At 44.9% G+C, this 26337-nt stretch overlaps 1 protein-coding gene across 2 annotated transcripts in view; it reads right to left on the reverse strand.

The window, feature by feature from the left end:
* Positions 1 to 2305: 2305 nt before the first annotated feature.
* Positions 2306 to 26337, reverse strand: part of WBP1L (WW domain binding protein 1 like) — an 83271-nt gene continuing 59239 nt past the window's right edge. For both annotated transcript variants that reach the window (XM_054035683.1, XM_054035684.1), the window contains exons 2-4: positions 21790 to 21892; positions 6177 to 6338; positions 2306 to 4522 (exon numbers count right to left, since the gene is read on the reverse strand). In XM_054035683.1, coding sequence (XP_053891658.1) covers positions 3771 to 4522; positions 6177 to 6338; positions 21790 to 21892 — 1017 coding nt within the window. In that variant the 3' untranslated portion in view covers positions 2306 to 3770. The remainder of the gene's footprint in view (positions 4523 to 6176; positions 6339 to 21789; positions 21893 to 26337) is intronic.

Below are 26337 nucleotides of genomic sequence, written 5' to 3' on the forward strand. Positions count from 1 at the left end.
GCTAACTGCCATGAAAGACAAGTACCCATCCAGCTGTACTCAGTTAAGATACAACATAAGGTGGGAAAGGCCTCCCCAACTGCCTGCATATTCTTCCAAGACAGTGGAGAGAGCTGATGGTACCATCTTAAGGGGGAGGGTGTGAGGGACGAGACACCCCACACTGGCCAGGAAAGGGTTAACGAACTGCTGTGGGCTCCCTCAGTCCCACCCTACAACCCCTGCAGCAGGTGTCAGGCTTGGAGGGAGGGGTTAAAAGGGGAGAGCACAGCTCCTTTAGGGTTAGCTAGGAGGGAGAGCAGACCCCCGGCCCCTACTCTGTGTGAGGGGCCTGGCTGGAGCCAGGAATTTCTTGAGAACCTGCTGCCTTGTCAGAGCCTCTCTGAGGAGAGGTAGGCCTGATGCAGGACTGTTGTTTGCTACCAGCGCCTTGCTGCAGTCGGGTAAGACTGTGGCAGGTGGTGCCCTGTGTGAACAGGGTGGCAGCCAAATGAACTTCTTTTTGTTCCGTTACACCTGGCCAAGTTTACGCTAGTGATTTTCCCTGAGCCCATCTGAGACCCTGGTCACAGGATCTTTCTACCACAAGGGTAAAGATGGTTTGGGGGGAAAAAAAAAAATTAGTTTGTGCCCTTTTTGCTTCTTTATGATCTACAAAAGCAGCCTGAAAGGGTTTTTTAAGCACAACAAAAGTCCTTGTTTCTCACCTTAGAAATGTCAGAACTATCAACTCATTTTCCTTTTTTGCTGGAGATGATCTTGAAGATTGAGAGAACTGAAGTGGGAGCTTCCTTACCCTTAAACTGAAAAGGCAGGAGTGGTGCAAACTAACTGTAGTAAGATGAAGCCCTGGAACAGAAACCCTTATATCAGAGGCCCGGTATGAGGCCTGAACTAAAATAATGGTCAAGACTTTGCTAACATAAAGCAAAGTTAAGCTGTGAGTGAGAGGCAGGCTCTGCTCACAGAAGCTGGCAAGGAAAGGGCTGATGCTGCAAAAAGAGACATACCTAAAAGGTACTGGACACCAGATATCAGAACATTCACACACTTGCACATTCCACACAGATAACAAGGAACAGGCTGACCCATCCTAAAGACAGGGTCAAAAGGGTAATATGATGGATAGAGTTTTGTTTGAACCAACATTTACAAGGTGAGAGGCGGCACCTTACTGCGTAGAAGGGTTGTACCTCAATAGGTCAGGAGTGTTGTGTAACTTGTGAATGCACCCCTGGGGCGGTGTCTTTGTCTGGCCTAGGTGGCAGTGGACAGTCTCGCGACGGACTGAGCCGGTCCATTGTCAGGGAGCACATATGTACTAGCAAAACTGTAGCCATCTGATCCGGGAAGCTAGAGACTGTGTTTTGTTTGACAATAAACCTGGCCGGGTGCCTTCGTACCTTATCGGAGTCTGTGGTCACTGGGGATTCTCTCGGGGTCTGCTGTGCCAGCGATCTGCAGAGTCGGGGCAGCACACAGAGGGAACACACGCATGCAGCCGACTGTTATCAACATTGAACAGAGCAGAGCACCACACCAGTGGCCGCCTGGACCACACTAACAAGGAGAGCTTTTCTCCTAAATGTCTGCGAGGCCAGATTCAACATGTGGGATGTAGGGAGGAAATGTTCAGGGAGGAGAAGGTGGAGGTATAGGATTCTTATCATTAAAATCCTGCTTTCTGAAAGTTGTTAAATGCTTTTTAAGCTTCCTTGAAATATGTGAGGAAGAGAGTTTAACAACTTGCAGGTCAATTCTGTAGATGACAGATTTTAGTTCTCTCCCCAAAGGGAAGAAATGATCAATGAGCACAGCAGCTGGTGACAATTCTCCATGGGGGAAGGGTGAGGAACAGAATTCCTAGGCTTCCAGCAAATGATCAGTTCCCTACTTGTGTGAGCCACGGTAAGTCTGGTCACACTATACAAAGAGCCAGTCAGAACAATTAATGTGCCCTGGAGTATTTTTTAAACCACATGCACACACCATAGCATGGAACGGGCTTTGATGAATCTCAATGAAAGACTGTTTCAATGCATCCTAATGTAGAAATTGCAATCCTAGTTGCAGTGAACTGCTTGATGTAAGGCTGTTTGTGGGGGAGGGGAGAGAAATAGCTGCCCTTTAAAAAAAGTTGCCCATTACAGACGAACAAGCACATACTAAAATGCGCTCTCTTCTGTAGAGAGGAAAAGTATTTAAATGAGACAAATCCACGTGTTACAAGCAGAACATTGTGTATGTCAAGTAAAATGTAAACACAGATTTTTCTTCTCCGTTCACAAAATGACACACATGCGAGTGATCAGAAAAGGCATTATATTTGGTTTCCACGTTACTGAAAACTGATTTTGGTTTCGATCAATCAAATCTGAATGCCTGCGTCAAGGTTTCAATTTCCCTCCGTAACAGTAATGTTCAAGACGACCATAAGTAAAGGAAAGCCAGAGGGAAACCCAAGCGCACTTCATATATAAGCTTGACTCCTGCCCTCTTCCACAGGAATGCTCCAGGGAATGTTAGTTTCAGCGGTTTGTTTTTTTTTCCTTCGGGTTATACTAACAAAAACTCTACTGTTTATTAAAGCAAAGCTACAGTAAATTTTCTTGCAGTCTTACAGCAGGTTTCATCTGACCAGTAGGACATGCATGTATTGCAGTCACACACACACACACCCGGACATTATACAGTAGCCATTTGCCACCTTAAACAAAAAGAAAAAACCCTAGACATTCATTTCTTGTAAGTGGTCAGCATTAGAATCGCACCGAACGTTTGGATTGAAAAAAGAACACTGCACAGATCTCCGCTGTAAGTAATCCTTTTGCAACGGACGGAGCTTTTGTCTCCATTTGTTCAACACGCATCACTGAAACTTGAAGGCACACTGGCCAAAGACAGCCCTGGTTTTCATTTTGTCATCTTAACTAAAGTGCTGCCCTAAGGGGACAAAAATAAAATGAAAAAAAGGCCAAACCTTTTGCAGCACACAAGTTGAATGTCATTTAGAGACACCACAGTACTTGGAAAGGCAGCCCAGCTGCCTGGTTCTAACTCATAGCTGTGCTCTGAGAGGCATTGATTAAAGGAATATATTTGCCTGGAAAAAAAAAAAAAAAAAGTATGTAAAGGCAAAATCTGCCACCCTTTTTGCAACTTGCATGCTATAGACTAATATTCCATCTGGAAGAAACTGGTCCTTCAGTTACCAGCTTCAAGTGGGGAATCTCCTACCCCCCTATCTGTTGCTGAAGCACCAGAGATTACAGCGCTGTTCTGATGTAGTGATTTCTCGATTCGGGGAAATGTGGATTAGCGCTACTCCCCTCAAGAGCACTAATCAAACCAGAACTCTCGGGCTGCTGACTGCCAGTGCTATCAGAAGCTGTGCGCTTCTGGGAAGACACCTGGAGGGTGGAGCCATACTGCATTTCTGATCCTCACAGGGTTAGACTTGCTGAGCTTCATGACTTGCAAGATAAAGCAGGTTTTGGAAAACTAAAACCAACCAAACAATAATAATCCATCACCAAAATCATCATTAGGAAAGTTCCATTTTACAAAGGTCTCCTTTTGAAACCAAAGTCCCTACTATGTGTACAAGGAGGGATGTGATTTTAAAAAAACAAGAGCAGTTGCCCACCCTCCCAAGCAGTGCTTTTGGGGATCTTCCCAAAATTACATCTGGGGGGAGAAAAAAGGTTGTGTGACCTTTTTAAAAGTTGTTCTTAATCCTTTTGCAGACTCTCCCTTACAACTCAGCCACTTTAGCTGGGAGAGTGATTAGTATGAGAGTTTGGAGAGTCCTGCTCGTTTATGGTGTTCAGGAGGACACACACCGGCTGCCGAGGCAGATGGTGGTGGTTATGTTCACGGTGCTGCTCTTCGGAGGCACTGAAAAGCCCTTCTTCCTCATCCCCATGGAGGCGGCCACTGCAGCTGTCACAGAAGTCCAGGGACCCATCCAAAGTATCATCAATGAGCCCATCAAGCTCCTTAAGGTCGTCGTCATGGTGGCCCCGGTTGCAGACGCAGACTTCGATGCCTGAGTCGCCAGTGAAACGGCGGTGCCTGCCAGGAGTCTTGTCCTTGGCATCGGGAATAGCGCTGTTCTGGTCTAAGCTTTCACAGCTGTAATCTTTAAGCAGTTCCTCCTTGCACTCAGAATCCTTATCTGGGAAGGACACAGGATTGGCCATCTCCTCCAACTCAGCTCCGGTGCTGGAGTGGCCTGGTTCCGTAGCCTGCATTTTGGTGACAGTTCGTTCAACCAGTGTCATGGAAGATTCAGGGTCCCGGACACTGAGGGACCCAGTGCTGTCAGTGCTGCTGTTATTACCACCTGGTGGTGGTGGAGAGCTTGTCTGTGCTGGCTGGAGGCTTCTTGGAGTATCCGGGATTGTGCTACTGCTGCCCGCCGGGACACACTGCTGATGTAAGGCACTATATGGTGGGGGAGGGGTTGGAGGTCGGTTCACCACTTCCTCATAGGGAGGTAGTAAATAATTTGGCAAAAATCCTAAAATGGGGAGGTAGAAGTTATTTCATGTGCAATTTCATGACATTTGTTATTTACAATAGATCACTGTCATTCACGTAATTTATGATACTTTGCCCATCTCTAGCAGCTTCTAAACCAGCAGTTCTCAAACTGTGGGTCAGGACCTCAAAGTGGGTTGCAACCCCATTTGAATAGGGTCGCCAGAGCTGGCTGGGGCCCGGGGCCAAAGCCCCACCTCCCAGGGCCAAATCCCGAGGGTTTTAGCCCTGGGTGGCGGGGCTCAGGTTACAGGCCCTGGTGCCTGGGACTGAAGCCCTTGGGCTTCGGCTTTGGCCCCTCAGCCTGGGGCAGTGTGACTTGGGTTTTGCCCCCCTCTTGTCCCCCAGGACGGTGGGGATCAGGCGAGCTCAGGCTTTGGTCCCCCCTCCTGGGGTGGTGTAGTAATTTTTGTTGTCAGAAGGGGGTCGTGGTGCAACGAAGTTTGAGAACCCCTGGATTCTAAACCAAGCAATAATGAGTTAGCATCATCCCCTACATGAGGCTGTAATTATCATATTTTAGAGAAGGTGAAACTGAGGCAAAGAGAGACAACGTGATCAAGGTCAGAGGGAGTCTGTACGGAGCTGGGAATAAAATCCAGATCTCCTGACTCCCTTTCCCATGCTTAGCTACTAGACCACCCTGGACACAGCACTATAAATTACACCAGAGAATAATCCTGTATTGGTTGCAGGAAATTGATTAGGTGACTTCAGAAATTTCTAGGCTGGGGTTCTATAATCACTGGTGTTTACATTTCCAAAAAAAAAAAAAAAAAAATCAAAGATTTCACCCCTGAAGGAGGCAGCAATTACAAGAAAATTAAGAGATTTGTCCACATTTTGTTTTAACATTGGATTCAGTATTTGTGGTGTGGCCAGAGTGAAACCCTATCACCGCGAGTGATGAGGGGAACATTATATTTGTGCTTATAATGGACCTACAAATCAATTAAATATTTTCCTAAGCAGGCAAAACAGGCTAAAATGGACTGAAGTAAGCAACTGATCAAAACACTCTTTAAAAAGTATAACTTCAAGTGAAATGTCCTTATATCATAATACACCAGGGCAACTGCACTCTCTCCTCTTTCTGCCAATATAGCTCCCCCAGAGGCAGTACCAATGGATCTGTTAACTCACTGGAAATCTAGCATGGTCTAGTAGGCAGAGTATAGGATTGGGAACCAGGAGGGTCCCAGATGAGTCACCATTCCCACCTTTTGGTGACCAACCTCTGTCAAGCCACTTTCTTTACCTCAGTCAAACCAGCTGCAAAAACAGGTTACATAGCAGGCGTATCAAGGAAAGATCGCTCCAAGCTCTCCTGAATATGGGCTTTTTAAAATCTCTCCACGGCTCCAGGAAAAGGTACAGGTAACCCAGGAGCAGAAAAATGCCCTGTTGCTGGCACAGTTCTGCTTCCAGAGTCAGCAGGGCACATGTTCCAGGGAGCTAGAATGTACCACCTCCTCTCCACAAGCCACAGGTCAGGCAGCAGCAGCCCCCAACCTCCCTCTGCCCCAGCAGCTTCTCCCCACCTCCACCCGACATGGCGAATTCTTTGGTCTTTACTCTTTCAAAAGCCAGCCTGCTCCCTCTTGCATCTAGGAAGATCTGTAGGAAGTACATACGGAAATAAAATGGCAGGGCTGAGTAGTTATGGGCTTCTCGGTAAGCAATCAGGTTAATCTCGTGTTGCCGCTGCTGTGCCTGGAGGCGGTGTTTGGCACGCCGATGATGGCAAACGCAACAGCAGCTTAGTATGATGATGATAGTCCACACCAGCCAGAACCCTGGGAACAAACAGGGAGGGAAGAACTGGTTATTCACAGTGCAAGTCATTTCCTTTGGGGGGGGGGGGGGGGGAATGCGAAATACACACAAGACGCAGTGGAAAAGATTATGGGATAATATTTAAAGCAACGAGGTGCAAACCTAAAGCTGCAATGTCTGCAGATGTTCATACGTTACACTTGTGTTCAAAAATATACAGGCTCCACGGCGATATACTGACCCTAACCACAAACTGGGCAATTTTATGTGTGCTTCAGCACTCGAAAGAGCAGACTTCTGGGAGAGATCACGAGCATGCTGGGGACACAGCTCCAAGTTGTCCAGGCACCGTGCTTCCTGTCAAACATCTCACCCATCATAAATGTTTGTTCTAGCCAAAATAATATGGTTCCATATAGAACTGATGATGGCAAAACAGATGACTCTAGACTGGAAGGATACTTCACCTTCAAAGGATAGGTCTCACCCAAGCAGCAGTATACATCGGCGCTGAGTTTTTCTTTTCCCCAACCCCGCTCTGGCCCCCACTCCACTCCCTCCTGAGGCCCCACCCTTGTTCCACCTCTTCCTTCCCCTGCTCTGCCCCCTCCCCAGTCCCCAGCCTGCTTGCTGCTCTCTTCCCTACCCAAGCCCCTCTCCTAGCCGTCAATCAGCAAATCAGGGGCGCCTCCAAACAGCTGTTGCTGTTTTTTTTTCCGGGAGTGCTCATGGAGTCGGCGCGTATGGCAGTATATGAAGAACTTGTGGATCTAAAGGTGGAGGAGGCCTGGAATTACTTCAAGTCAAAGTTGCAGAAACTATCAGAAGCCTGCATCCCAAGAAAGGGGAAAAAATCATAAGCAGAAGTTGTAGACCAAGCTGGATGAGCAAGCATCTCAGAGAGGTGATTAAGAAAAAGCAGAAAGCCTACAAGGAGTGGAAGATGGGAAGGATCAGCAAGGAAAGCTACCTTATTGAGGTCAGAACATGTAGGGATAAAGTGAGAAAGGCCAAAAGCCATGTAGAGTTGGACCTTGCAAAGCGAATTAAAACCAACAGTAAAAGGTTCTATAGCCATATAAATAAGAAGAAAACAAAGAAAGAAGAAGTGGGACCGCTAAACACTGAGGATGGAGTGGAGGTTAAGGATCATCTAGGCATGGCCCAATATCTAAACAAATACTTTGCCTCAGTCTTTAATGAGGCTAATGAGGAGCTTAGGGATAATGGGAGGATGACAAATAGGAATGAGGATATGAAGGTAGATATTACCACATCCGAGGTAGAAGCCAAACTCGAACAGCTTAATGGGATTAAATCGGGGGGTCCAGATAATCTTCATCCAAGAATATTAAAGGAACTGGCACATGAAATTGCAAACCCATTAGCAAAAATTTTTAAGGAATCGGTAAACTCAGGGGTTGTACCGTACAACTGGAGAATTGCAAACATAGTTCCTATTTTTAAGAAAGGAAAAAACGGTGATCCAAGTAACTATAGGCCTGTTAGTTTGACATCTGTAGTATGCAAGGTCTTGGAAAAATTTTTGAAGGAGAAAGTAGTTAAGGACATTGAGGTTAATGGTAATTGGGACAAAATACAACATGGTTTTACAAAAGGTAGATCGTGCCAAACCAACCTGATCTACTTCTTTGAGAAGGTAACAGATTTTTTAGACAAAGAAAATGCAGTGGATCTAATTTACCTCGATTTCAGTAAGGCATCTGATACTGTTCCACATGGGGAATTATTAGCTAAATTGGAAAAGATGGGGATCAATATGAAAATTGAAAGGTGGATAAGGAACTGGTTAAAGGGGAGACTACAACAGGTCATGCTGAAAGGTGAACGGTCAGGCTGGAAGGAAGCTGCTAGTGGAGTTCCTCAGGGATCGGTTTTGGGACCAATCTTATTTAATCTTTTTATTATGGACCTTGGCACAAAAAGTGGGAATGTGCTAATTAAGTTTTCAGATGACACAAAGCTGGGAGGTATTGCTAATACAGAGAAGGACCGGGATATCATACAGGAAGATCTGGATGACTTTGTAAACTGGGGTAATAGTAATAGGATGAAATTTAATAGTGAAAAGTGCAAGGTCATGCATTTAGGGATTAACAACAAGAATACTGGTTATAAATTGGGGACACATCAGTTGGAAGTAACAGAGGAGGAGAAGGACCTCGGAGTATTGGTTGATCACAGGATGACTATGAGCCGCCAATGTGATATGACCATTAAAAAAGCTAATGTGGTCTTGGGATGCATCAGGCGAGGTATTTCCAGTAAAGATAAGGAGGTGTTAGTACCGTTATACAAGGCACTGGTGAGACCTCATCTGGAATATTGTGTGCAGTTCTGGTCTCCCATGTTTAAGAAGGATGAATTCAAACTGGAACAGGTACAGAGAAGGGCTACTAGGATGATCCGAGGAATGGAAAACCTGTCTTATGAAAGGAGACTCAAAGAGCTTGGCTTGTTTAGCTTAACCAAAAGAAGGCTGAGGGGAGATATGATTGCTCTTTATAAATATATCAGAGGGATAAATACTAGGGAGGGAGAGGAATTATTTAAGCTCAGTACCAACGTGGACGCAAGAACAAATGGATATAAACTGGACAGTAGGAAGTTTAGACTTGAAATTAGACGAAGGTTTCTAACCATTAGAGGAGTGAAGTTCTGGAACAAACTTCCAAGGGGAGTAGTGGGGGCAAAAGACATATCTGGCTTCAAGACTAAGCTTGATAAGTTTATGGAGGGGATGGTATGATGGGATAGCCTAATTTTGGCAATTAATTGATCTTTGATTATTAGCGGTAAATATGCACAATGGTCTGTGATGGGATGTTAGATGGACTGGGATCCGAGTTACTACAAAGAATTCTTTCCTGGGTGCTGGTTGGTGAGTCTTAACCACATGCTCAGGGTTTAACTGATCACCATATTTGGGGTCGGGAAGGAATTTTCCTCCAGGGCAGACTGGAAGAGGCCCTGGAGGTTTTTTGCTTTCCTCTGCAGCATGGGGCACAGGTCACTTGCTGGAGGATTCTCTGCACCTTGAGGTCTTTAAACTATGATTTGAGGACTTCAATAACTTAGACATAGGTTGGGGGTTTGTTACAGGAGTGGGTGGGTGAGATTCTGTGGCCTGCGTTGTGCAGGAGGTCATATTAGATGATCATAATGGTCCCTTCTGACCTTAAAGTCTATGAATCTATGAGACCCTGACAGATTGCAAAGCAAGTCTAACATTTAAGGACAGAGAACAAGTCTGATATTGATCTGACTAGAGACTAACACTTCTCATTAGTAAATTATTGAATATGTAAACTTTGGTGTGACCTGGCACACACATGAAAGGGGTGGACATGGACAACAACCTTGAGGACTTTACCTTCAGAGGCTGCCTAAGAGATGGGATATGGGAGGCTCTGGTGAGAGGAGAAAGGTGGGGGGACTAGGGCTTGTGTCTCCTGCATGGCATGGGGTTGGAACAGGGGAGCCACAGCAGCGCCAGCCCCGCAGAGGGCCTCCCAGGATCTCAGCTGGGGTCAGCTCTAGGGCTGTGTTTTTCAAACCGTGGGTCGCAGCATGTAAGGAGCTGGGTCACCTTGCTTTGGTCAGCACCACCGACCAGGACGTTAAAAGTCCCATTGGTGGTGCTGCCCAGCTAAGGTAGGCTAGTGCCTACCTTTTCCGACACTGCACTGTGCCCCGGAAGCAGCCAGCAGCGGGTCTGGCTTCTAGGCGGGGGGGGGGGGGGGGGGGGACGCCACGGGGCTCCGCACGCTGCCCCGTCCTGAGCACTGGCTCCGCACTCCCATTGGCTGGCTTGGGGGAGGGCTGGGGGTGCCTGCGGGCGAGAGTCACGTGGAACCAGACCTGCTGCTGGCCACTTCCGGGGCGCAGCGCAGTCCGCGGTGCACCCCGGCTGAGCCGCTGACCGGGAGCTGCCGGAGGTAAGTCTGTGCCTCAACCCCGTGCCCCAAACCCCTGCCCTGAGCCCCCCAAACCTGGAATCCCTTCCTGCACCCCAAACCCCTCATCCCAGGCCCCACATCAGAGCCTGCGCCCACAGCCCAGAGCCCTGACCCCCTCCCACAACCCAACCTCCTGCCCCAGCCCTGAGCCCCCTCTCAAACCCAGAGCCCCTCCTGCACCCCAAACCCCTCATTCCCAGTCACACCCCGCAGCCCTCACCCCCCACACCCCAACCCTCTGCCCCAGCCCAGAGCCCTGACCCCTCTGGATCCCAACCCCCTACCCCAGCCCTGAGCGCCGCCAAACCTTTTAGAGTGCAGCACCTTTGATAATCCAAAAGGAAACTTTTTTTAAAAAAAAAAAAACCACACCAGTGTTTTCCACTGGTTGTGGTCACTGCTGCTTTCATTCTCTCATTCTGGACAACATAAAGTCAACCGTTCAAACTCTTTGGTTTTTGTACATTAACACAATGCTTTTTCACAAGGGAATTTTAAAACAAAATTCTTTTATCCAACTCTCTCCAAAAAGCAAACCAACCCCAACCACTCTACACCAGGACAATATTTTTAGAAATATTTGTTTTACATAGGATTCCGCCTTCCTAGCCACAATATTTAGGGGTGTTTGGTTCAGATTCATCTCTGGTTCATTCTTTTTAAACCTAATTTTTGGCCTAACTTACTTAGCAGCGCCCCTTTACAAATAAATGTATACACATACACACACACACACACACACACAGAGGTGCTGAGAGCATCTCCATAGTTAATGTTGCAAAAAGATTTTCCTATTAATGGGACCTTTGCAATTTTCTATTACACTCTCTCTCTCTCACACACTATTTATTGACATTAACGCCCACTTCCAATGCTGTAATTATACACTAACAAAACTATTTTTTGCCAAGTATAAAGTTGTATTAATAACTGAAAAAAATATGAAATTCAGGAGGTCCCCTCCTGAGAAAAGAAGTGTGTTTATTTTTAGAAGGTGGGGAGAGGGAGGAAGAAAAACCTAGGAATCTCAGGAATGAGCAATCATTCATTTCAAACTCAGGACAGAAAGTAGTGCACCACAGCACTAACGTGGAATAATTTCACAGTTCTCAGTTCAAAGAAACAAATACAATACTGTGCCTCCACGTTCTTAGAAAGGCACCTTGTCTTGACATCGTGAGATACACAAATCAGCCCAAATTCCTATCTTGGCCAAGCAGATTGAAGTATTGGATCTCTCTTTCATTATACAATTAATTCTCCTAGAGGAACGGAAATCTATCTTGTGCCCAAAAGTGTTAATGTTTTATGAGTACTCTGCATCTCCTGATATCTGTAGGTAAGTTGTATTTAAAGCTCCCATGCAGTTTTTCTAGCTAGTCCACTCTGCCGGGCTTACTGTAAGGGTGACAGAAAAGAATATAAAAACAACGAGTCCTTGTGGCACCTTAGAGACTGACAAATGTATTTGGGCATAAGTTTTCGTGGGCTAAAACCCACTTCACCAGATGCATGGAGTGAAAAATACAGTAAGCAGCATATATATTACAGAACGTAAAAAGATGGGAGTTGCCTTACCGAGTGTGGGGGGGTCAGTGCTAACGAGGCCAATGCAATTAAGGTGGACATTGCCCATTTCCAACAATTGACAAGAAGGTGTGAGTATCAGTAGAGGAAAAATGACTCTTTGTAGTGACCCATCCACTCCCAAATTTGTTAGTCTCTAAGGTGCCACACAATCTCCCTGTTGTTTTTGCTGATACAGACTACCACTCAGAAAAGAATGTGAACTTTTGAGTAACAAGAGTGACAAGGAATGCCTGTGGCACTCAATGTTCCATCCTGATGTCAGAATTTTGCTATTTCTCTCTCCCCCAGTCACTCCCACTCCAAAGAGGCCTTTATCCAGAGATTGCCCCACTCCAATCTCCAACACTGCCTGGAGGGACTTATTTGCAATCAGCAACTTTCTGGTTGAAGAAGAATGGACAGAGATGCTATCCACTCACTGAAGCCCTAGCTAGACTAGAAAGTGAGAAACCAGTCACTGAAATCAGGTCTTTCACATAGCATCATTATGGAGCCAGCACCATGGTGGGCCTAGATTTCATTTAATCACCTTTCTGAATTTAATCTCGAGAAGAAAAGAAAAAGAAAAGAGGAGAAAGATTTGGAGAAAGTCATCCACAGCCATATTCAAAACACAGCTCTGAATTACCCCCACCCTTTCCCAGCTGTTACAGGGTTGTTAAAATAAACAAACGCAGATTACTGCAGTACATTTTATCAGTGAATTTCCCCAGGAATTATTCACGGACTGGTAAGCTGTGCATGTTCAGCTAAGATGTGCTGGAGAGATGCCACTGGTAAGCAACTGCAGCTGAGGCAGCAGAATTCTTCTATTGGGATAGCTGCTCCCTCCCACGTCTTAGTCCTCCAGATACAAATCAAATATTTCTATATGAATCCTATTGCAAAGGAATCCAACGTGCTTTCCAAGACAAACTGATAGATAAGCTGGAGGAACTCCGGTAAAGCACAGTTACCTCTGGGGTGAAGTGTGGCAACTGTACAATGCACAGCAATATCACACAACAGTTCAGGATAGTAAATTAATGCTGGATTCCACTGAAACTGCAGCTGGACTTTGAGGAAGGCAGAACATAATTAACTGGGTTGTTGTCTGACCAACACACCAGGAACAACACACCCTATTCTTATGGAAAGGGTCATGGGATTGTTCTTGAACAGAAGCAATCAAGACTTCTGCTGTATTCCGCATATGAATTTCTGGAACCAGAGCCAGCAAACACCATGTGGAGGGACTGGTTCACTGACCACCAACACTTCTTGCATCTTGTAGGTATTCACAGGTGGCCTCCCCACCATGCCCCAATTACTGACTCAGCCCAGGCCAGAATAGCTTGTTCGATCAGAGGATCACAGTGCAAGATGTTAAAAGTTGCAGGCCATAAAAATCTTAAAACCTAGCAAACATTTAGTGCAATGATTTATTTGAAGTGAAAGTATGACTAGAAGGCTAAGTGCAAAGATGTCTAGTAACATACATTGAAAATACTGTACTGTGCTTACGAGGGGGGGAAAGCACATTAGGGAGTGAACGGTACGTGAGTGCACCGAGTGTTGACTGACCTGGAATGAGTGATGGTGCAAATGTGAACAGAAACACCTGCAGGATCATGCACAGAATAGGTTGTTCTTTCTGGAGGTGGGGGAGAGTAGGGGATTTCCAAAGTCACCCCCTCAAGACTGGCCACGTAGCAATTAACAGAAAACCCACTGAGATGAAAAATGGCGAGAGAATGAGCTATTGGTTGACTGACGGTGATCCTGAGCTGGCAAAGCATGGCTGTGCACAATGGCAGAGGCTGCACTCCTAATTTGGAGAAACATTCATCGATTCCAAGGCCAGAGGAACCATTATGATCATCTAGTCTGACCTCCTGTATAGCACAGGTCATAGAACTTCCCCAGAATAATTCCTAGAGCAGAGCTTTTAGAACCACCACCAATCCCCTAAGCATGGCCTGCTTTTTGTTTCCGACCCTTGGAACATGAACACAAAAGAAAACGTGTTTTCCATTACGCACAGGATAAAATATACTTCTGGAGGGACTAAATAAAAGCCTTTCAAGTGTTGTTTCAAAGACCGAGAAAGCAGAGAGCAAGTCTACCTCATACAAACAATGGGGGAGATATTCAAAAGGCAAAACAGAAGTCTGGCACCCAACTCCCAATGAAAGTCAATACGAGTCAGGCACCTACCTGCCCTCTGTGCCTTTGAAAATCTTTCCCTGATGTGTTTCAACAACTTTCTCCCTCCGACGTGGAAGATACCTGCTGGCTTCATTTTGGGCTGAGCAAAATTATCCTTCCAGGGAAGGTGATAAAAGAACAGGCAGGGATCAGGCTACCCTGAGATGGAAAGTGCCTTCTTTGGAAGAATGACCAATCACTTCTTGGCCTATTGGTCAATGGCATCAAGATCTCTCAAACAGACAGAAATGACCGAGCGTCTCATGTTCTTGGTTAAAAAGATATACAGGACAATCATCAAATTCAGGGAAGTTTCAGAATATTTCTCAGTTCACTAAATCAGTTTAGTCAAAAACAGAGACTGCCCTCGTCTCAAAAAAGGTCTACCTCTGAGACAGACTGGTATCAACAGCAATCTGTGGAGAATATGGCAATAGTGATGCACTCAAAAGTGTTTATTGCATCAGTAACAGCCAGGGAGTTAAGGTTTTCCACAAGAGCTCTGTGCCACAAAGTGTCAAAAGCTTTTATTAAAAGATATTCATCAGCTCCATACACGGCATCAAACACACTGTCCAGGTAACAACAGTATGAATACTGATTGCAGCCAAAACAGAGCTATACTAGGATTTTTGTGGGTGGAGGTTCTGTTCCCAATACAATCAAACACTTTCTACTACACATCGGTGTATTTGGCGATACCTATAACAACATTTCACCAAGAGGGGGGAGGTCGTCATTTTCTGTCTCACAACAGGATGCACAAATACCATGTTCACCAAGGGCAACATTCCAAGCAAAGATTTCACTGAGGGAAGCTCCTTTTATCCAGTGCAAAATGGAAAACATGTTTTCTTTCATGTTCGTGTTGCAAGGGTAGAACAGAATAATCTGCCCTAGAGATCACAGTAAACTTAGGTAAATGCCACTGTTCTGTTGGCAGGAAACTCACGAAGGCCAAGCCAAAATATACCACAGAGGGCTTCTCTGTCTGACAAGCACGTTGGGTAATGATCTTGGATTCACAATATCTGGTCCAACAGGAGGGGATGTGGGGCAGTTTCACTGACTGAAAGGCATACTTCCAAGTAGCAGCATCTTCCTCAAAGATGCTTGAATAAAAGCTAGTTGAAGGGTCAATATTTTTGTCACCCAAGAATGGGAGACCACTTTAATCAATGTTGCAATCTTGATGTAGTGGAGTTTTGCAGATTGCGCCAGGAAAAGACATCTCTGACCTCAAAGGCCATGTCAATATCCTGCCTTTTCAGAGAGGAGGCTGCTCTAAATCAGTACCGTCCCTTAAGAAGGGATTATGAGGCTACTGACAAAGTGAGTGATCATACAACGGTAGAAGCTGCCAAGTGTAACAAATATTTGTACAGTGGAATGGTCAAAACTCCAGCCCCTGTTTATTTGCCCTCAGAGCTGCTGACTTGAACATGTGATGATGGAGATTAACTGCAGCTAATTCTTAGCCTCCTGGATGGTGGTGAATATACACACGGTGCAACTACTGTATAAAACCTGAAGAGACACATAACAAACAGTATTGAACATCCCTGCTCGTAGCTTCATCATCTTTCAACTATAGTCAATATGACGCAGCAAATCAGCAAATGCTATTTAAGTCTCTGTCCTGGGGATTTAGAGATAAATAACTTCTTTATGCTCCAGATGAAATAACACTAGGCTACAGGCCTAGTGAGGACCAGCCTAGGACAATTGATCCCCAGTCTCTGTTACTAGAATACAAATGGCAAGTTGAACAACGGCCTCAAATGAATCCAAGGTGCACATCAAGTTTCAGAACATGTCCAGGCCGCTGGAGAACCAACTCCAAGATAATATTTTACACAGGCAAACCAAAGTGGCGAGAGGTGCAGAAGAAGGTTGGAAGTAAAATGACCATTGAGGATATGTCCACACTGCAATTAGACACCCGTGGCTGGCCCGTGCCCGCTGACTCAGGCTAGCCAGACTCGGGCTAAGGGGAAGTTTAATTGCGGTACAGACGTTCAGGTTTAGGCTGGCGTCTGGGCTCTAGGACCCTGCAAGGTGGGAGGGTCCCAGAGCTCAGGCTGCAGCCTGACCCCATCTACACCACAATTAAACATCCCCTTCACTTGAGCCCCTCAGTCCGAGTCGGCTGGCCTGGGCCAGCCCCGGGTGTCTAGCTGCAGTGTAGACATACCCTAGGAAGGGTTCCTAAGGAACTATCCTGCCTTTCCTTGATGTTTAAGAGGTAAGGTAGTTGAGACTTGGCAAGACTGTTGCTACTCCTATATAATAAAGCAATCAGTAAAGAGGGCCAAGATCTCTGTACTGTATATTTCCTCCATTACCCTTCTATCTGTGACTCTTACCAACCTACATTGAACAGCTTAAGATGATTTTGCCAAACCTTTATCTTCTGAAACTGGCTATAAACGGTGAGACAGTAAGTGACAAAATTTCAGAAACGTTAACAGTGACAAGTTGTTTTTTATTTAATTTCTCCTTCTCTATTTTAGTCTAGGCTTCTAAATGGCAGCAATGGATTGAAACACTAGCTGATACTGGAGCAGCAAAGCTATCGAAGGTACAGAGGAGGAGAGCCAAGCCAGGTAAGGAGCTGAAAGAAAAGTAAGGTGTAGCACAACCCTCTATAAGGAAAATGGACACAATTATGCCGAAGGACAGATGGGGGTGAAAACAAAAGAGGACAAATCAAAAGGAATGGGAGACTAACAAACTCTTGGACATGAATCTCAGTTACAAATCCTCCCTGGAATATGCATGTGTTGCAGCATCGAGAAGGTTTTAGAAACTAACAGGGTCTCGGACTGAGGATTTTTTTTGGGGGGGGGGGGGGGGGGGGGGAAGGAATAAAAACAACAACTCTCTCTCACTCTCTCAAGGTTCCCGGGAACGCATGCAGAGGGCTAAGTGAGAACATGGTTCAGAACAGCAATAATATAAATGGTGCTGTCTGCAAACAGAGAACGTTTTTCATTTATAATCCTTCTCGCAGTGGCTGCATATTAAAGATTTTTTTGCTTTCAGAATTGAGGTGATCAGTATCACTGCTCAGGGGTAAAAGCAGCAGAGGAAATGTAGATCTAGAAATAATTCTAACTGCCAAGAATCCTTGCTCACTGAGCACCTATCTGTATACAAGTTCCATAGAATAAAACTGCCAGTAAAACACAGTGGCTACTCAGTTAAACACTCAAAAACCATGAAATGCCAAAATTAAGATTGCACATGCAACTTGACTCGGCTAATTGCGCACATGTGTTATGATTCATTCTTGATACAATTAGGCTAGTCTTCCAATGTACAGTATTTTCCTACAAGCCTAAGTTGTTGGTTTGGTTCGGTTTTTTTACACCCTTTAGGGACTATTTGCCTGGTCAGGCATCAGACTTAGGGCATATCTACACTTACCGTGGATTGATGTGGCGGCGATCGATCCACCGGGGTCCATTTAGCGGGTCTTCACTAGACCCGCTAAATCGACCGCAGGTCGCTCTCCCGTCAACTCTGGTACTCCAGAAGAATGAGAAGCATAAGGGAAGTCGACGGGAGAGTTTCTCCCGTCGACCCAGTGAAGTGTAGACACTGCAATAAGTCGACCTAAGCTACATGAATAACGTAGCTGGAATTGCGTAACTTAGGTCGACTTAATCCCATAGTGTATACCTACCCTCAGATTTCAAGTCCAGAAGGGATCATCGTGATCAGCTTGTCTGACATACTGCATGTTGCAGGCCCCAGAACCTGACCCACACATTCCTGTAATAGGCCCATAACCTCTGGCTGAGTTACTGAAGTCCTCACCTCTTGATTTACAGATTACAAGTTACAGAGATTCCACCATTTCCTCCAGTTCAAACGCCAGCAGCCCCATTCTGCCCAAGGTGGCAAAAACACCCCAGGGTCTCTGCCAATCTCACCTGGGGGAAAATTCCTTCCGGATCCCAAATGCGTTAGATCCTGAGCATGTGGGTGAGATTCACAAGCCAGGCACTTGGGAAAGAATTTTCTATAGTAACTCAGAGCTCTTCCCATCTAGTGTCCCATTTCTGGCAGCTGGAGATATTTGCTAATAATTACAGATGGGCCATATGCCATCGTAGGCAACCACCATAAACTCAAACTCAGTCTTGAAACAAGTTAGGGTTTTTTGCCCCTTCTACTCCTCTTGGAAGGTTGTTCCAGAGTTTTACTCCTCTGATGGTTAGAAACATTTGTCTAATTTCAAGCCTAAACTTATTGATGGCCAGTTTATATCCATTTCTTATTCCGCCAACATTGGCTCTTAACTTAAATAATTCCTATTCCTCCCCCTGGTGTTTATTCCTTTGATGCATTTATAGAGAGTAATCATATTTCCCCTCAGCCTTTGTTCAGTTAGGAAAAACAAGCCAAGCTCTATGAGTCTCCTTGCATAAGGTAGGTTTTCCATTCCTCTCATCATCCTAATAGCCCGTCTCTGCACCTGTTCCAGTTTGAATTCATCTTTCTTAAACATAGGAGACCAGAATTGCATGCAGTATGCCAAATGAGGTCTCACCAGTGCTTTGTATAATGGTGCTAATACTTGTCTCTCTCTACTGGCAATACCTTGTCTAATGCACCTAGGATTGAATTAGCTTTTTTCACAGCCGCATGACATTGGCAGCTCATAGTCATCCTGTGATCAACCAATACACCCAAGTATTTTCTCTCTGTTGTTTCCAATGGCTAAGTCCTCAGCTTGCAACAAAAATTCTTGTTTTTAGTCCCTAAATTGATGACCTCAGACTTTGCACTATTAAATTTCATCCCATTTCTATTCCTCCAGTTTTCAATTTTATCCAAATCTGCTTATGTTATATTCCAGTCCTCCTATGTACTGGCAATACCTCCCAACTTTGTGTCCTTCGCAAATATCACTAGCACACTCCCACATTTTGTGCCAAGGTCATTAATGAAAATGTTAAATAAGATTGGTCCCCTGACTAATATAGTGTCTGACTTTATTGACTCAATGACCAATAGCTATTGAGGGTGGTCTTGTGGTAAAAGCACAAGAATAGGTGTCAGGAGACCTAAATTTGATTCCCAAAGCTGCTATACATTTCATTTATATAATATAATAATGGAGGTATCCTATCTCCTAGAACTGGAAGGGACCTTGAAAGATCATCGAGTCCAGCCCCCTGCCTTCACTAGCAGGACCAAGTACTGATTTTTGCCCCAGATCCCTAAGTGGCCCCCTCAAGGACTGAACTCACAGTGCTGGGTTTAGCAGGCCAATGCTCAAACCACTGAGCTATCCCTCCCCCCTAAATACTTTGGACAGGTCACAACTTCTGAGCCTCAATTTCCTCATCTGTAAAATGACAGTAACTACTTCATGTGTATCCTCTTCCTCCTTTCTCCATGCTCAGAGATGACATTTCAGCTTCAACATTCAAAAATGACACCTTGGGACAAAGGCTAAGCTCAGAAATTTCCAGCAAATTATAAGCAAATGAAAAGGGGATTAAAATGGAAATCGTTAGCAACCTCTTTACAGTGGCTACTGCCCTCTCACTATTTACCACTTGGCTAGCGCCTCCCAACTGGGGATTCCAAAAGCACTTTAAAAACATGAAGGCAACTCAACACCTCTGCAACGTAGGTGTTCTCTGCATTTCAAATCCTCATCTAAAAGAAAGGAAGGCTCTATTCAAAGCGACATTCTCCATTTCATCTTCTCCTTGGGCTTAGCAACAGATAATTCAGACTGTAGAGCTATATTTTTTGGCACCAAGGCATTCAAATTTTGTTTTACTAAGGGATGGGTGGGGAATCTGGACCAAGCTGCTATCTAATTTTAAACACAGCCTGTCCACCTGCTTGACATATGTTCTTTATTCCTCCGCTCCACCCCTTAACAAAATAATACAACAATTTTGCTTCCTATTCTGCCCCCACCGCCACACACATACCATCATCTCCTTTAATTGGTTCATAACACTACATACCTCTCACTCCCAGTTATTTCTAGAACTTTTCAGACCCCCTGATTTCTAAACTAAGACTCCCTCCAACTCCTGAAAGTGGAAAGAGAACCTGTTTACGGGAACTACTCCCACTACCCACAAGATAGGATCATACTACAGGAGGCACGTCCGGCCTGCACTAAGTTTCTTTCCATTCCAAAAAACATTTATTCACATAGCTGGAGTTGCGTAGCGTAGGTCGACTTACTGTGGTAGCGTAGGCATAGCCTTAATGTGCATTGCAGGAAGTACAAAGAAGTAACAACAACAACATAAGTATGTGTTGGGAGGTGAGTGTGTAAGAGACACTGTCGCATGAGAGAGAGAGAGAGACAGGCAGGTGTGAGAGACTGTGTGTCCTGGCTGCTGGAGAATTCTATAAAGAGACAGCACACACTCTCTCAAGGCACTCACCTGAAGGCTCAGACCACAGCAGCTCTCCTGCTACTGAGCTCTGTCCCCCCTCCCCTGCTCTGTCGAGATGGGGTACATGGGGAAGGAGGTGGTGGGGGAAGGGGGCACCCTCACATGTTTAAGTGTAAACATACTCTAGATCTGACATCTCCAGGCCTTGTGAGTCAGCAGATGTATTTGCAGCATAAAGCAATCCTGTCCTCCGACTCAATTAGAAGACAAAATATGGGCAATCTCAGTTCCTTAGGTAAAAAAATTGAGCTAGCAAGGAGTGTGGACAACAGTGTACATGAATCAGCGCCCCATATACCTACTCTACATCCATGGACTCTGCCCAAAATCCATTCCTCACCAGAGGAATTGTGCTCCAAATCTGAACTTATTTTTTTAAAAAAGATGAAATTTCTAGTCCTGATGCTTAAGAAAACCTTATAAATAAGGCTGCAATTATGTCATGGAATCCGTGACTTCCAGAGATCTCCGGGACATTTTTTGCTTCAGCCCCGAGGCAGCGCTCAGCTACTGCTAGCAGCGCTCCCCTCCCCTCCCCCCACACCTCCCAGCCCCTGGGCAGCAGGGGGACCTGGAGCTCCCAGCCTCCGCAAGGGGACCCGAGACCCCACACAGCTGCTGCCGTGACGCCCCCAAAAGCTCCCTGCCACAGCAGGTGGCAAGAACCCCCAGAGCTGCCCAGCTGCAGCGGGCATGGGAGAAGGGGACCCCGGAGCTGCCCAGCCGTTGCAGGTGCTGGACCCTCCGTCCCTCCCCATTTTGTCAGGGATATTTTTAGTAAAAGTCAGGGACAAGTCACAGGGTTCTGTGAATTTCTGGTTATTGCCCGGGATCTGTCCCTGACATTTACTAAAAATATCCAAGACAAAATCTTAGCTTTACTTCTAAACAAAGTGAATCAACTGTAAACCAACCCAGTGTTGTACAGTACGTCTGTTGCAGATAGCCTAAAATAATGAAAGATAAAGCTGTGCTCGTCTCTGAAGCTAAACACAACTGCCTGAGCCAAATGGAGAAGGTTTTGTTGTTGAAAACTCCCAAGTACTCTGTCATGGCTGTTGGTAGGAAGTACCACTGCCATTACACCAGAAGATGCCAGGCTAACCAGGCCTAATTGTCACAACACTCTAGCCCAGCCCAAAGCAGGGATCCAGTTGTTGCCACTGCTGTAGTACAATTCAAAGGAATTTAAGGAGGAAACCCAGAAGAAGGATCAGAAAGGCTCATGGTCATGCAGATTATGAAGGGAGTCTATAAAAAAAAGGGGGACTTACACCAGAGTTCATAGTAGTAGTTGCAACACTGTGACTGTCCGCAACAGTGGCCTGTTTCACATATATAACTTTGATTGTTGACGCCCAGGCAGGTTTGCTTGTCCTAAAATTAAAAACAGGGACACACAAGTTACTAACATTATATTTTTAAAATATAACTATATAACGCCTTCCACACAAGGCTCTCAAAGCATTTTAAATACATGCATTAGATTTCTCAAGACACTAGTGAGGTACGTAAGTATTAATTCAAATTTACACAAACAGAGAGAGAGCGAAAGCACTGCCCAAGTCTATTCCATAATTGAGAAGAGAATCCAGGTCTACCAACTGTATGTGGTCTTTAACGACCAGACCATGTTGCCTTTTATTACACACCCTCCGGGTCATTTTTAAGATATCACATTTTGTGCTCTGGACATTTTGTACATAGGCGAGAGAGATTTTGTTCCACATTTTACTTTGTTGTATTACTGAGGCCGTGTGTCAGGCAGAGGGAATGCTTTATAAATAGAGAATGTTGTAATCCGAGTGAGAACTGCTTGAGTTTATTTAAATCCAAGTGGCAATTACGGTATATTCTTGTAAAATTCGGCTCTGAAATTATTCTCTTATAATTAGCAGCCTAGTTGATATAAAATCAGCTTTCCAGTAAAGATTCTTCCTGGAAGCTTCAGCATTCTAGGAGTGGAGCCAAATCCGCTGTACTTTATCACCTTGCAGTCTTCCCTCGCTGTGGTTCTCAACCTGCAGCCCAGGTAACACATTGTGGGCCGCACGTGTGGCCCACAACGATAAATCGTTGAGAACCACTGGTTTACGTGTTACTACAAATAGGACTACACGTTTAAGTGGTGTGTTTTCAAGTACAGACCATAATAGGTGAAGAACATCTGTCATATTCTTGGTTTTACCAAGGCCAACAGGTTCACTGGATACCCTGTGTATTTTTTATTCCTTCATTTTAGGGTTTTTTTTGTTTGTTTTTTTTAACCAAGTGGTATTTCACTTTCGTTGAACATACCACTCGGACCAATTATAGTTCATGTAAATGAAACCCCATACAATATATATATATATTTTTAAAGACAACATTCTATTTTTGGATTCAAGGAACATGTGAGTATCAGTATTAAAACATTTCCACCCCTCCCGCCAACCCAATCAAGAGTTAGCACACACCACAAAAGCCACACTTCTGGCTTCAACTCCTCAAGTGCCTGCATCGAAGTAGCAGTGTAGTTTCTAAAAGAAAAGCCTCCTACGTCCCCTTACACAGCAAAAAGAGCCCTGCTCCATTTCTTCCATAAGAAGAGCTCCCAGAGCCTTGCAAACTGTAAAGGGGTTTTTGAGCATGTGCACAGCTTCATGAAAATACAGAACAGTGTGCTACTTTCCCTTAATCTGAATTGGGGAAGAGGCCATGAAAAGGTATCAGCATTCCACCTGCCTAATAGACAGAAAGAGAGGGCTGCCTGTCCTGCTAGCTTGGCAGAGGCAGCAGAACCTTCTGCCAGACAAACCTGCCTAGGGTGACCAGACGTCCCGATAAAATCAGGATTGTCCCGATATTTTGGGGGTATTGTCCCGATATCCGCCAGCAGCGCTTTTTTTTTTTTTTTTTTGGATCCGGCGGCAGGGACCGACTCTGTTTTTTTTGCCCCCCCTGCCCCAATGTCTCTGTGGCTGATGTATCCCAAGTCATATCTGTCCACTTACTAACCATTTTTTTCTCCTATTAGCCACGCAGCAGCAATGCTATTGGAGAATGAACTAGATCCTTTCCTGGCTCATACATCAACAGAATTGAGACTTAAGGTCTAAATCAGGGGTAGGTAACCTATGGCATGTGTGCCGAAGGCAGCACACGAGCTGATTTTCAGTGGCACTCATGCTGCCTGGGTCCTGGCCACCGGTCCGGGGGGGAAGGGGGGAGGAGGAGGGGAAGAGGAGGCTCTGCATTTTAATTTAATTTTAAATGAAGCTTCTTAAACATTTTAAAAACCTTATTTACTTTACATACAACAATAGTTTAGTTATATATTATAGACATAGAAAGAGCTCTTTTAAAAACGTTAAAATGTATTACTGGCATGCGAAACCTTAAATTAGAGTGAATAAATGAAGACTCGACACACCACTTCTGAAAGGTTGCTGACCCCTGGTCTACATGAAAAATCTGTAATATTGTTGATGATGCACCAGGAAGAAAATGCAAAACTTGATTTTCAGATCAGAAATTTGGGTTTGCAGCTGTGACAAACTCTAAAGCAACATTATGTGTGTCAACCGAACAACTATGAGTTAGAATCAGAGACAGGCCAGAACTGGAATCTCGCACTGTCATTTTAAGTGTCGCTTTGCACCAGGACATACATTTCAAGGAATTAAACAGCATTTATTCCAATACATATTTTCTTCTATTAATATAACATTTCAAAGAGCAAAAATTAAGACTTTGCGGCAACAACCTGTAACAAAGATATAAACCTCCCCAGATTGTCTCACTTAAAGTTCAATTTTATTATGGGGGATTTCATCAGAAGTTGTTCAAACCACATCATCATCCCTCTGAGTCCCCCCACTGATTCCCCCTTGCCTATAAAAATCAAGTTTAAGACAATTGCCCTTTCCAGCCCAACCCTGCACAGTATCATCCTTGCCTACACATACTTACAGGGGGCCCTTGGTGACCCTGAATGTTTTGTCTTGTTAAGTATGTTGTAACTACCACCAGGCACGTTGTTAAACTTTGATTTCTCACTGCATCCCACTTTGTCCCTTTACTCCACAAGTGATGCAAACCTGATTTAGAGAGTCTTCCCCTCGCCCTCTCCCCCGATATTCAATGTCTTGTAGGCACAGAAGGCTGCATGGAATATCACATTTTCCTCTGTTTATATGGCAGGCTGCCACCCACTTAACTCAATCACACAGCCTGAAAACCCTCTTTTCCCACAAGGCCTGCAAATGTTAAACTTACTTCAACAACATGCCATTCCCATTCAGATTATACGAAAGATTTAAATTATCACCATCCCAAGTCTCCGAACATGTTCTTGTTGGGGCTTTGTGATTTAGGCAAAGCTCTTCTTGGGCAAGGGATGCATTTATAAACACTCTCTTTAGACTATTATTCGGAACACTAAACACATGGTGCTTATATGATAATTAAGGTAGCCTTCAACTGTAGCTCTTTTAAATGAAGATTCATTTTTACAAAATTGCAGCCATTGAATTATTAGTTACCAAGATACCCCAAACAATGTGACTCTTATATTTCAAATGTCTCCTGGGCAAACACCATGTACCTTTATTATTAATTATTAAAGTGAGGCACGAAAGGGGGGGAGGGGAAACAGGTGTGGGCAAGACAAAGGACAGGAAGAATATTTTTGTAATAAGCGAATGCATGCATGCAAAAAATTATTGTCTCACGGAGGCAAAAATTAAAGGATTAATGCATTGTGCTAAATTGCTTTTGTGTCTAGCAGCTATTTTTAGACAAGTAGTTGTAAAAGTCATTTTAATCAGAGAAAGGACTTTCTGTGCTAATAATAATGGAACAATTAGATAGTTGCAGTTTTAAAAAGGACACCGGCAAATGCCGCTTTTTGTTTTGTTCTTGTTCTCACGTGTAAGTTTTATTATCAGAAATGGGAAAAAAAAATCTTAGCGGACCAATTTCCCCCCTCGTTTTATTAAAGCATTATTCCTTCCCATAGGTACTAGAGCGGCAATGCAGGGGTTCTATTGGACACTACTGGCTGTGTCTGGTTGTCAAGTAGCAACAATTAGCAAGCATGCTTCTCCCACCTCAACCTTCACTGGGCTAATAGCAACCATTCTTCTCTGCTGGTAACCTCACCACAGTTATCCATTTACTGTCACCTCCAGAATACCTTCCTGCAGTGGAGTCTACACGGGACTACTCTTGAAGGCCATTCAAACTTTGGCTTAGAGCAGAAAGTGCCAGTCTGCTTACTTCGCATTTTGGGCATGCCCCCATTACATCTATTCTGCAAAGATTGATTGGCTTCCAACTAGTTTCCAGGTACAATTCAAGGAGTTGGCTCTCCCCATAAAGTTCTGTATACTCTGGGTTCTAGGTACATTACAGACTGCCTCTTTTAGGCTATCCTCCAAGAGCCAGGACTATCTGGGACACAAACTGAGCCAGCGTTAGGGGGTAGCAAGCAGGGCAAAATCCCACGTCCCCAGGCCACAGGACTTCAGCCCCGAGCTGCAGGGCCAGGGCTCCAGCTTCAGCTTTTTTGCAGAAATCCAATGTGTGAGCAGGTAAGGAAGGCAGGGTGGGGGCCCACTCCTTAGTTTCTGCCCTTGGCCCCAGCAAATCTAATGCCATTCTTGCACGTGAGCTGACAGAACGTTGATACGTACCAGTTTGGGGGCAGGCGTTTTCAGCGGCTGGCCCTCAAGCCCGGCACTCAGTTCCTACGCCCCCTTGGTACGACAGAGCCAGCCCAGCAAGCTGATGAGCATGCTGCAAGGCCCATCTATTGCTCGGGATTTTTCTGAGGGTGAGTT

Source organism: Malaclemys terrapin, chromosome 7 (genome assembly GCF_027887155.1).
Source record: "Malaclemys terrapin pileata isolate rMalTer1 chromosome 7, rMalTer1.hap1, whole genome shotgun sequence".
In the NCBI taxonomy this organism is placed as follows: Eukaryota; Metazoa; Chordata; order Testudines; family Emydidae; genus Malaclemys; species Malaclemys terrapin.